The following is a 12,245-nucleotide window of genomic DNA, read 5'->3' as shown; positions in this document are numbered from 1 at the left end:
CAGGGTCACCTGAGCTGGCCCTCACTGCGTCTGTGACCGGCGAGCAGACTCCTCCACTCACTCCTCTGGTCAGCTTATCTTTTACTTGTACCCCAGTCGGAGGCAGCCACCAGCCACCAGCCACGCAGCAGGACACCAGAGGAAGGGAGCCTGGCTTCAATGTCAGGTTCACACCATCCCTGACATGGTGGAGCTCTCCACTGTGAGAGGAGACACGCGCTAAACAATGCTCAGGTGGTGAGCTGCCATGTTCTCACAGGCTTGCCTGGTGCTAGGCACTGTGGGGAGTAGGTGGCTCCCCAGGACATGGACCTTGCAGGGTTCAGACATTAAACAACAAACAGCCCAGTCACTGCTGCAGGAGTGAGAAAGACGCATGGGAGCGTGTACCAGGAGCCCAGTCTGGCTGGGCTGAGTACAGGGAGGTGCCCCAGCTCAGGCCTGCCCAGGAGGCCTTGGAGACAAGGTCAGGTAGCCCGGCACTCCAAAGGTCAGGAGCAGGGGATGCTGAGAATTCTCCACTTCCACCGCAGGCCCCTCTGAACAAAGATGACGTGTACCTGACTGGCCTGTCCTTCATGGAGCCAAAGTTCATAGACAGTGGGGTGAAAAAGCACATTCCAGACTCTTCTTGATGGGGAGAGAAGACTGCCTCCTCTAGGGAGCACCACCAAAGAAGCATATTCCTCCCAGAGCATCATGGCTTCAACCCTAACCCCCAGCTGCTCCCCCTTCCCCTTTCAGGACGGGGAACAGGAGGCAGTGGTCTTGGTTCAAGGGCTGCTCGAGTCAGAACTGCATTGGAAGGCACCCAGGAACCGTGGGGGCTGCAGCCAGGTCCTGGCAGAAAGGCTGCTGAGCCCAGCCTGGGAAGGGGGTAACCAGTCCCTCCCCACATGTGAGGATGGTCAGGGTCTAGGGGAGCAATGTCCTACTTGCTTTTTTTTCTTTCTCTGATCCTTTCTTTCCCCAACTTTGTCCTAACACCTCCCCCTTTTAAGTTTATTAGCTCCTCTCTTGTCTCCTTCAAGGACTTGGCTGCATTCTCCAGGTTGCTCTGGCGTCTGGCTCAGCCATGGTGTGGTTCTGAATTATAATGACTATGCCACAGTGTCTGAGCTGCTCAGACACCCCTGGGCAGATTGTGCCCCTGTGGGCAGAGGGGGACCTCCAGCCACCCCCTGAGGAGCAGTCCCTAAATACCTGCATTTCAGTTTCAAAATCTGATGTTAAGAAAAGTATGCCGAACTCCACCCCCATACCAACCACTGATACAAGTGGCCTTTTTTAGTGTTTTATTTTGAGACAAGGTCTCTCTTAAGTTGCTCCTGCCTCAGCCTCCTGGGTAGCTGGGATTAGAGATGTTGCCACCACACCACACCTGTTTAAAACATTGTTTTCTTTTCTCAGCTGATGCTGGGGATTGATTGCAGGGTCTTTTTTAAAGTATGTTTTAATTGGTGCGTTATAATCTTATGATGTAAATCATGTTGGCAGTGATGTACATGCACATAGCACTAGGCAAGCACTCTACCACTGAGCTATGTCTTCAGCCCTTAGTGGTTTGTTTTTGTTTTGTTTTGTTTTGTTTTGTTTGCAGAACTGGGGATTGAACCCTGAGCCTTGTGAAATGCTAGACAAGCTTTCTACCATTGAGCTGTGTCCACCCCACCATTTTGATTTTTTATTTTGAGTCAGGGTCTCACCAAGTTGCTGAGGCTGGCTTTGAGCTTGCAGTCCTCCTGCCTCAACTTCTAGAGTAGCTGGGATTACAGGCAAGTGCCACTGCACCCAGATACCAAGTGGTTTTCACAGTATCAATTTTATTCATTCCACAAACATTTCCTGATCTGCTACCAAGTGCCAGGCTGCCATTATAAAAAAAAAAGTCTTTGCCCTTTGGGGAATATCCGATCCCCACAGTGAGATGGGGCCGAGGGGAGTGCTTGGGGAATAGTGGCTTGACAACCCAGCTACTGGGACTGGATATTTTTAAAAATAAATAAGTAAATAAGCTATACTTTTTCTGTCCTACATAAAAAATATAAAAATTATTATAAATTCTAAATAGACAAAATAGACTACAGCTGGTCCATGTGTCAGCATCTCTCTCACGACCTCAACTCTTCTCTCACCAACACACTAACCCCGACTTACGCTAGGGCTGGACCCCTGCAATACTTAGAGTTGTGGTAAAATATACATAGCATAAAATGTATCATCTTTCATGTGTACAGTTCAGTGGCATTTAGCACTTGTATTGTGCAACCAGCACCCCTCCATCTCCAGAACTTTTTGTGTGTGTGTGTAGTACTGGGGTGGAACCAGGGGCTTTGTACCTCTGAACTATACTCCCAGGCCTATTTTATACTTTATTTGGAAACAGGGTCTCACTGAGTTGCTGAGAGCCTCACTAAGTAGCTGAGGCTGGCTTTGAACCTGTGTGATCCTCCTGTCTCAGCCTCCCAAGTGCGGGGATTACAAGCGTATGCCACCATGCCTGGCCTCCAGAACTTTTTTATCCTCCCAAACTGAAACTGAACCTATGGATTCAACTACTCTAGATATTTCATATAAATGGAATCGTACAGAATTTGTGCTTTTTGTGACTGGCTTATTTGACTTCACATAATGTCTTCAAGCTTCATGCATGCCATAGCATGTTTCAGGATTACTTTTCTTTTTGAGGCTGAATAAATAAATATCCCATTGCATGCATAGGCCACATTTTGATAATCCATTCATCCACCCATGGGCACTTGGGCTGTATCTACCTTTTGTCTGTTATGAATAATGCTGCTGTGTACGTGGGTGTAAAAATATCTGCTCATGTCTGTACTGATTTCAATTCTTTGGGGTACATACCCAGAAAGGGGCCTGCTGTATCATATGGTGGCTCTGTGTTTAATCTTTTGAGAAACTGTTACACTGTTTTCCACATTTCCACTATTTGACCTCTTCCCTTCAGTGTATAAGGTTTTCAGTTTCTCCACATCCTCGCCTGGGGTTGACAACAGGCCCGAGTGTCCTGGGACACAGAATAGGGATCAGTGGGGAACGGAGCCAGCAGCCAGCAGGGACTTATTATTTTAGTTCTCTGCACTCAAAATCCGGGGCCCCCGGGGAGCAGAGAGGGAGACAAGGCAGAGCGGAGGCACTGATCAGCCGAGAATGTCTGGCGTGTCTGTGACACAGCTGGAGCCAGTGTGTGATTTGTGGTTCTGATTCTATTAAAAGTTGAGGCATAGGAAGGATTATTCTGGGTTGAGATAAGTCAAGGAAGACACCATGAAGATGGACAGGTTAGACTCAGGCCCCAAACGAAAAAATATGATTTGTTTATAAACGTCTACTTTAAAAGTAGACGTTTTTGTTATACAAAGGATGTATGTTCTTTGTAGAAAAATTGGAAAATAAGGGCAGGATGGAGAAGAAAATGAAAGCACCGAGAGTCTCACTAACGTTGCTGGGCGTGGTTGCCTCTCCTTTGTGAAGCATTTCCCCAAATCTTTCAAGACCCTGTAAAGAGTGTCTGCAGGTGCGGTGGGGAGATTCACTGTGTTGATGCGTCAGGGTGGGATGGGTCTGCAGGAGGCCCTTAGTGAAGGGGGTTGTAGGACTTGCCATGACCCCTGGAGCCTCTTCTTTTGAACCCCACTTGCTGGAGGAAGTTGTTCCTTCCCTGGGGAAGTGAGACCCCTGCCTTTGTCCCAGGGCAGGGTCTCCTGTTGGCCGGATACCTGCAGAACTGTGTGTTCAGCACCCTCTCACTGGCCATCGCCCACCCCCATTTCCTTTCCAGCCTGTGCCCTCAGATGGCTCTATGGCTGCTGCCAGCTCATATGCCCCCTCTTATCTTTTTTCTACCACCTTTTGGTGTCTATTCTCACCTGATGGTGCTAACTCACCCGATGGAGGTGAATGACTCATTGCTCCTCTCTAGCTCACCAGGGGCATGAGCCCCAGCAACTCTCCAGGCTGGGTGATTTGGAGGGGGCATGCTGCAGGGAAGAGATGCTAGCTGATGTGGAGCCCCAGCCACTCTAGCCTATCAGCCCTCACACGCCGGGCTCCAGAGCATTTCCCCAGGACCATCAGCTCTTGAGGAGCCTAATATCCTTGGAGATGGTCCGAGACCTTGCCACACTCCCTCTCCGCCCCCACCCCATGACCCCTGGCCCAGTTCAGAATGTAGGGCGAGAGCTCTCACAATGCCCAGGACTTCAGGAAATCCAGACCGCTCCAGGGGTCAGCTCCTGGGTATCCAGCAATGTCACAGGCTGTGGCTCACTGTGCAGATGCAAGGCCAGATGCTGACAACTTCCGAAAGCCACAGGGCCTCATGGCAATGAGAGAGGACAGCTGTGAGGAAAGGCGCACCCGGTGCTTCTAAAATGCCTGTGAGCAGTGCAGAGCCGAAGCTTTGCCTGAAAGTTTTGGGAGGGGAAGGCCAAGAGTGAGAGTGATGGCTGGCAGGCAGTCCTGGCGCCTGGGCACCCACCCTGAGGGCCAGGTCCTCAGGCCAAGATGAACACTCCATCTTGGAGAGCTACTCAACGAAGTCACACCTGCCCGCTTCCTGGGCCTGGTGCTAGACTGTGAAATGGGCCCCAGAATCACCAAGAAACTGGTCTGGAAACTCAGGCCAGCAGAAGGGTGTGCTGTTGGGTAGATCTTGCAAGACAGAGGAGCCTCCCAAGGTGACAGTCCAAGCAGAATCCTCCCCAAAGCAGCTGAGAAATGGGACTTTGCCTCTGACGAAGAGGTGAAGAGAGTGTGGTGGTGGCCGCTTCAATAATGTGCAGGGGGGTTGTGTGTGGGGGGGTTCAGAATTGGGACCCCAGAGACTACAAATAAGTTTCGGGGCTGGAAGTCCTGCTCTGAGCTCCTTCTTCCCTGGCTGGCGGGCAGCCCACCAGCCCTCCCTGACTCTTCAGCAGCTAATGGAAGCCTCTGGAAGCGCCAGAGGAGCAGCTCCACAGGAGCCTCGAGAAAGCCACCTGTTGTCCCCTCACACACCCGGGGGGTTTCCCATGTCCCCTAGCACAGGACCATGAACCACCCACATCTTCAGTAACCACGTAAGCACTGGTCTGAGAAAGTTGCTGGAGCCATGGGGCTTCATAGACTGTCTCTGCTGGTGTCTGAGTCAGCTCTTCACCATTGTGGCCAAAGTACTTGACAAGCACAACTTATAGGAGGAAGAGTTCATTTGGCTCACAGTTGTAGGTGTCGTCCATGGTTGTCCAGGCCCAGGCAGAAACACCATAACAGCAGGGTATGGAAATCTGCCCCACTCTGTGGGATCCAGGAGGCAGAGAGAAGAAAAGGAGGGCAGCAGTAACATAATCACAAGGCCATGTCCCCAGTGACCCACCTCATCCCACCCGCCCCATCCACTCACATTTTAGTCTGTCAATAGATTCATCTGCTGATGAGGTGAGAGTCCTCATGATTCATTGTTTCCACCTCTGAACCTTACTGCATTGCCAACTCTTGAGCCTTTCTGGGGGATCTTCCAGATCCAGCCCATAACAGCTGGGTTTGGGGGCTTTTCCTACTGCTGGAATCTCATGAGCCCCCACGGCCAAGCTTTGCTGTGTAGCCCCAGGCCTGCGGTGGGCCAGCCAGGAAGCCTGCTGTCAGCTGGCCTTGCTTTATAAAACTGATGCCAGCCAAGGACGCTTGCTGAACATGTTCCTTGTCTCATGTGTAGCTGATCCTGACCCCAGCTTACCTTGGTTTTGATATCCCGAGAGAGAAAGAGTTTCCAGGACAACTGTGTGACAGGTGCCTTTACAGAGACTGGGAGAGACCTCCTTCCGGGGTAGAGTGGGGCAGCTACCTAGAGACGGAAACAGTGTGGGCTGGAATGGGGCTCAGCCTCGCACACTGGATGTTCACACAGCTCCCTCTGGCTGGTGCGGTGAGCCCATCTGCTGGGCAGCTGTGGGCACCAAAGCTAAAGAAGATCCTCACTCCCTTTTGCTTCTGACCTGCGCAGAGAAGACGATGCCTCTCTGCTCTTCCTCTTCCTCCCCTTCCCTCCTCAACCTTAGTCGCTGCACCTCTTGCCTCTGTTCCCCTTCCTGAAGTTACTTCTGCTGATCCAGGCTGGAGGAGCCCAGAGTGGAGGTTGGGAAGGGAGCTGGTCCAGCCTGCTTTTCCTGGGAGATGGACAGCCTGGCCCAGGCCCCAGGATGCACCCCCTAGTGGCCCATCCTGTTTCTGCTCCCCCTGCGGTTTGTCCCGAGTGGCTGCTGAGAATGGCCCCAGTGGAGTCGGGTACTACCCCGGGGACCTCAGGAGCCCAGCTCGTGCCCACTTGCGGCGATGACGCCAGAGCCTGGCATTCACCCAGTCCTGTGAGGACTGGGGCAGACAGGCACAGGGTGTTTATGGGTTCTGCTCCTGGAATGTGGAGCCAGGTTGCCTGTATGGCCCTGGGCTGGTGACTCAACATTTCTGTGCTTTCAGTTTTCTCACCTGTAAAAGGAAAATGCTGCCAGTTGTGGTGGTGCCTATCTATAATCCCAGTACATGGGAGGCTAAGACAGGAGGATACCAGGTTCCGGGCCAGCCTCAGCAGCTTAGCAAGACCCTTGGCAACTTAGTGAGACCCTGATTCAAAAATTTAAAAAAAATGTTTTCTAGACCAGCCTCAGCAATAGGGAGACCTCTCAGCAACCTAGCAAGATCCTGTTTGAAATAAAAAAAATAAAAAGGGTTGGGGTGTAGCTCAGAGATAAAAGGCCCCTGAATTCAATCTCTAGTATCACAAAATAATTAAGTTAGAAATAAATAAAAGAGAATATTGATCTCATAAGATGGTGAGGCCTAAATATATAAGCGCATGTAAGGAGTTGGTTTTTTTTTTTTTTTTTTTTTTTTTTTTTTTTTTTGGTGGTACTGGGGGTGGAACCCAGAGGCTTTCTACCTCCAGGCTATACTCCCAGGCCTATTTTTTATACTTTATTTGGAAACAGGGTCTCACTAAGTTGCTGAGAGCCTCACTTAAGTAGCTGAGGCTGGCTTCGAACCTGTGCGATCCTCCTGTCTCAGCCTCCCAAGCGGTTAGATTACAAGCGTACGCCACCACGCCCAGCCGTAAGGAGCTTTAAACAGTGTACTTTTAAATCTAGGGGTAGGGGTAGTATTTGTTTGTGGTACTGGGTATTGAACCTAAGACTAGGCACATATTAGGCAAGTGCTCTACCACTAAATTACATTCCCAGCCCTTTTTATTTTTTGAGACAGGATCTGGCTAAGTTGCCCAGAATGTGTGATCTTCCTACCTTAGCCCTCCCCAAGTAGCTGAGATTACAGGCATGCACCATCACACTTAAATTGTAGATTTTATGATGATTCAGGTATGGCAAGGCCAACAGACCAGAAGACAGTTCCCCTTGAAGATTGCTGCAATTCAAGAGTAAGGGATATGCTGCATGGGGCAGCCAGGAGGCAGAGGGATCCGGAGGAAAACACAGGCCTGTTTGTGGTGCATTCCTAGGAAAAGACCCGGGAGGTAGATGATTGGCCAATTTGAACCCGTCTGTGGTGTGTTGGGACAAGTGCCCAGGCTTCTGGGTTGGTTGGTTTGCATGTGAAAGACACATGCTAAGACAAGTTGTTTACTATCTCTGGGAGTTGTCTAGCCTTGGAAGGGTCAGTAAGACCTCAGATGTCACAAAGACAGAATCAGCGACATGCATAGTCAAAGGGTACAGCTTTCATTTAGACAGGAGGAATAAATGGTAAGTATTTGAGGTGATGGCTGTGTTAATTAGCTTGATTCAATCAATCTGTATACAGAGAGCACTCTGAGCCCCATAAATATATGCAATCATAATTCATCAATCTTCAATAAAAATAAAAAGACAAGCTTGATACACCAACACACATTTGGAGGTAAAATGACAAAATGCTTTTGGTTCCACATTCATCATTTTAAAAAACAGACTACTGGTCGTGGAGCCTCAGGAAGGTGGGAGAAGAGGCCGGTGGTGGTGCTTCTCCTCCAAGCTCAGCCCTGCTCTGGGCAGTGGGGACACCCACCCCTCCCTTGCAGAGCTGTTTGGAAGACTCAGTGAGATGGTGTGTTGCAGGCTCACAGCTCAGTGCCTGGTAACCAGGAACAGCTCAGTACATGAGAGTTATTATATTTTTGTGTCCCTTTTAAGGGGAAAAAGAAAACCCACTTAGGGGCCTTTATATATTCAAGCCCTGGGACCTTCCCTCTGGTAGTCTGTTTCAAAGGAAAAGAAAAACACTTTCAACCTAAAGGACATGAGCCACAGAAGTAGATAAAAGGTCTGTAACCAGCTGGTGCATTTGACCTTGTGCCTGGACTGTGAGGCTGAAGGGGCTGCTGGGAGCAGCTGGGGGCTTCCAGAGATGCTCACTGGTGGAGTCTTCCTGTCTCTCCTCCCTGGGCCTCTGTTAGTCTGTTTCTTACAGAGGACTCCCTTTGGATGGAGGGTTTGAGGTCTGCCTGGAGTCGACTTCCCTCCTGTGTAAGTGGGAAGTGAGGTCTTAGTAGGGCAACATTCTGGCCTGAAACACTTTGCAGAGCAGGTGTATAAAAGGGCCTCATCCCCAGGCCCAGCAACCTTGCAGAGGCTTCTCAGAGGCCAGACAGGGGCAGGCCTGAGGGATGACTGGGAATTAGGGGCCTAGCTCCGTCTCATGACTGCACACACCAGGCCTCGTGGTCCTCTGCCCCTGTCCTCTTGTCCTGGAATGAGAGCTGAGAGAGGAGAACAGAAACAGGGCTCCAGTCAACAGGAGAGGCCAGTGTCCCCAGCTCTTGGGGCAGGGCCTCTGTTCCCTACTCAGAAGCCATTCGGAGCCCTTCCAGACCCTTGCTGGAAAGCCCTCCCAAAGACTGAGGTGCCCAGCAGGGTCTTATCTGTAACCCCCACCTCACCTCCCACATGGGACTGGTATTAGTCTCTTCAGGCTGCTATATACCAGAATGGGTGTAAACAACAGAAAATTACTTCTCAGTTTTGGAGGCTGGAAGTCAGGTTGAGTTAGCACAATGGCTGGCGGGGTGCTGGCGAGAGAACCTCTTCTGGAAAGCAGACAGCCATCTTTGCATATTTTCACTTGGCAGAAAGCAGGGAAGCTCTTAAAAGGCACTGATCCCACTCATGAGGGCTCCACCCTCACAGCCTAATCACCCCTCCAAGGCCTTGCCTCCTGACCCCAGGCACTGGGCACTAAGATTTACCGTGTGGACTTGGGGGGACGCAAGCGTTCAGTCAACGGCAGGGTCTTCCTCCTCCACCTGTCTCCCCAGCATCCTGTTTGCGGACATCGAGGGCTTCACCAGCCTGGCGTCTCAGTGCACTGCCCAGGAGCTGGTCATGACCCTCAACGAGCTCTTCGCCCGCTTTGACAAGCTGGCTGCGGTGAGTCACCCTGTACTGGGGCCAGAGGGTGGCCTGGTGGAGCTGTCTGTGCCCTGCTGACCCCAGGGTAGGCACAGGCCAGGCTGCTGGGAACCAGTGATGGGCAGAGGGGCCACTGAGGCTGTGCTGTGTCCTCCTGCCCCAAGTCGGTCCTAGCAGCACACAGCTGGAGACGCTTTAGCTGGCGGTGAGGGAGCGAGCCTGAAGCTCCCCACACCCCCATCTGTGAAGGAGTGAGTGCCGAACCCCCAGCAGGATTTTTGTGTGTCTGGGGCAAATTAGATGCCACAGAACCACATTCTGGATGAAGCTGGCTTGAGTGAAAAGAGAATGAGCCTGAGTCCCCACCTGGCCTGCAGGCAGCCACGTGCCATCCCAGAGCCTGCCGAAGGATGATTCCAACGTTACAAATTGGAAGTAACGTCCCCAGCAGGGCGGTGAACACCGGGCTCATTCATTAGGTTCCTGTTTACACTCTGGCATCCCTTCCTAGCCTGTGGCTTTGGGCCACACGCTCGGCCTGTGCAGAGTCATTACATGTAAGTGGCCACTTAACACAGTGTCCACTGATACACCGACATGGCTCCAGTGGCCGCACAGGATGACAGGCCAGGGCTTAGACAAGACGCCGGTCCAGTCAGGGCCTGTCCAGGGTCTCTGGCACACTAGCCGATGGCTTCCATCCCTGAGTTTAAAGAGGATGAACGGGTCAGTTGCCTGGGCTTGGGATGGACCACAGGGGGACTTGAGTCTCATAGTCCAGGCTTCATGGAGTAATTTGGGAAGCAGGATTGGACAGCTTGTAATTGATGATTAGTGACAGTCCATCCCATTTCCAGTTATGGATTGATGGCGTCCTGTTGGGCTGACCCTGTAGCACCTGTCACTCAGCAGCAGCCACTGGCCCCGCGGCTTCTGGCCCGCCTGTGCTTGCTGGCTTAGCAGAACTCTTTGATAAAAATCTCAGACAGGCTGAGGGTTAGGCAAGGTTTTGGCCCAATCTCATTTCTGCCTGCTTCAGTCTTTTTTAATAATAAGAAGAATCAAAACTACTAATAAAATCCTGGACCAAGTCAGCTTGTGCTCCCGGGACAAGGACTAGGACTGGAAAGGCTCACACCCAGGCATGGGCTCACCTCCCTGAGCAGTGGTGGAGCACAGCTCCTGGCCCAGGAAGCTGGAATGCCTCTGTGAGGGCAGCTCGGCCTGTCCCGGGCTCCCACCCGCCTCCCCCATGCCTCCTGATAAAGCCTGGCCCAGGACGAGGCAGAGCCCTGGGACTGGGTCTGTGTTCACCACCCTAAAAGGCAAGTTATTCCAGGCACGAGGTGAATCTTTTCGCTTCCCATCTTTCTCTCTCACTTCCCTTTCCCACTATTCTTAATTTCTAAAATTTATTTGCTTTCCAGGAGAACCACTGTTTACGTATTAAGATCCTGGGGGATTGTTACTACTGCGTCTCGGGCCTGCCTGAAGCCAGGGCCGACCATGCCCACTGCTGCGTGGAGATGGGCATGGACATGATCGAGGCCATCTCGTAAGTGTCCACTCCAGGAGACTGTCCCATAGCCCGGGAATGACTGACTGACGGGCAGGACTGAGGGAGTCAGGGAAGCAGAGGGTGAAGCTGTCTCCCAAGAGCCCCCATTCAAACTGGAGGCTGGATTTGCACCTCTAGCCTTCAAAAGTTTCTTTCCCAGGGCTCCTCGCCTCTGGCACCTGGGAGCTTGGCCCTAGGGCGGCTGAGGGGCGGAGGACTCTGCAGGCTGGGGGCAGAGGAGAAGCGGGCAGGCATGGCCATGCCCTGTGAGGGCCTCGCCTGCCCGCGATTTGTGTCTTCTTGCAAACTCCCAACAGGGTAGAACCCACTGGCTCTATTTCCTTCCAAATGGGAGAGTTGGGCTCAGTAGCTCCCCAGGGCAATACTAGCAAGTCGATTCAAACACAGCACTTCCCATTTTGAGAGATTCCATCCTTCCTGTGTTCAATAGAAAAAAAAAAAAAAGGCTCTTGGGCCGGCTCCTGACCACCACTGGACATGGAAGGAGCCTTGGTCATTAAACAAGCTGGGTTATCCAAGTTCACATGTCAAGCCAGAGGAGCAGAGCTTGTGCCCAGGTTCAGTAACTTTGGACAGATCCGTACATAGTGGCGCACACCTATAATCCCAGTACTTGGGAAGCTGAGACGGGAGGATCTCAGGTTCAAGACCAGCCTCAACAGCTTAACAAGACTCTCAGCAACCTAGCAAGACCTTGTTTTAAACAAAAATTAGAAACAGGGAGGCCAGGCATGGTGGTGGACACTTGTGATCCCAGCATTCGGGAGACTGAGACCGGAGGATCGTGGTTTGTAGCCAGCCTTAGTTACTTAGTGAGGCCCTTCGTAACTCAATGAATTCCTGTTTCAAAAAATAAAAAGACTAAAAGAAAAAAAAATAAGGCTGGGGGTGTAGCTTAGAGGTACAATGTCCCTGGGTTCCATCCCTAGTACCACAAAAAGTAAAAGAAAGAAATGGGGTCTGAGGGTATAGTTCAGAGAGAGAGAATGCCTCCAAGTTCAATCCCCAAGACCATCAAAAAGAGAGAAGGAGCCGGGCGTGGTGGTGCACGCTTGTAATCCTAGCATTCGGGAGGTTGAGACCAGAGGATCGTGGTTCGCGGACAGCCTCAGCTACTTAGTGAGGCCCTCTGCAACTCAGTGAGACCCGGTTTCAAAATAAAAAATAGGGCAGGGGGTGTAGCTCGGAGGTCGAATGCCCCTGGGTTCCATCCCCAGACCCCCCCACCAAAAAAAAAAAAAAAAGAAAAGAAAAGAAGAGAGAAGTAGCCT

At 51.5% G+C, this 12,245-nt stretch overlaps 1 protein-coding gene across 1 annotated transcript in view; it reads left to right on the top strand.

Moving 5' to 3' along the window:
- Positions 1-12,245, top strand: part of ADCY5 (adenylate cyclase 5) — a gene marked incomplete at both ends in the record, with an annotated part of 157,862 nt that overhangs the window by 104,776 nt on the left and 40,841 nt on the right. The window contains 2 exons of the mRNA XM_080696862.1: positions 9,302-9,413; positions 10,823-10,950. Of these exons, the coding sequence (XP_080552988.1) occupies positions 9,302-9,413; positions 10,823-10,950 (240 nt within the window). The remainder of the gene's footprint in view (positions 1-9,301; positions 9,414-10,822; positions 10,951-12,245) is intronic.

Source organism: Muscardinus avellanarius (genome assembly GCF_963383645.1).
Source record: "Muscardinus avellanarius genome assembly, chromosome: 5".
Taxonomy (NCBI): Eukaryota; Metazoa; Chordata; class Mammalia; order Rodentia; family Gliridae; genus Muscardinus; species Muscardinus avellanarius.
The sequence above is the reverse complement of the archived record's forward strand: the minus strand, read 5'-3'. Positions and strand labels throughout refer to the sequence as shown.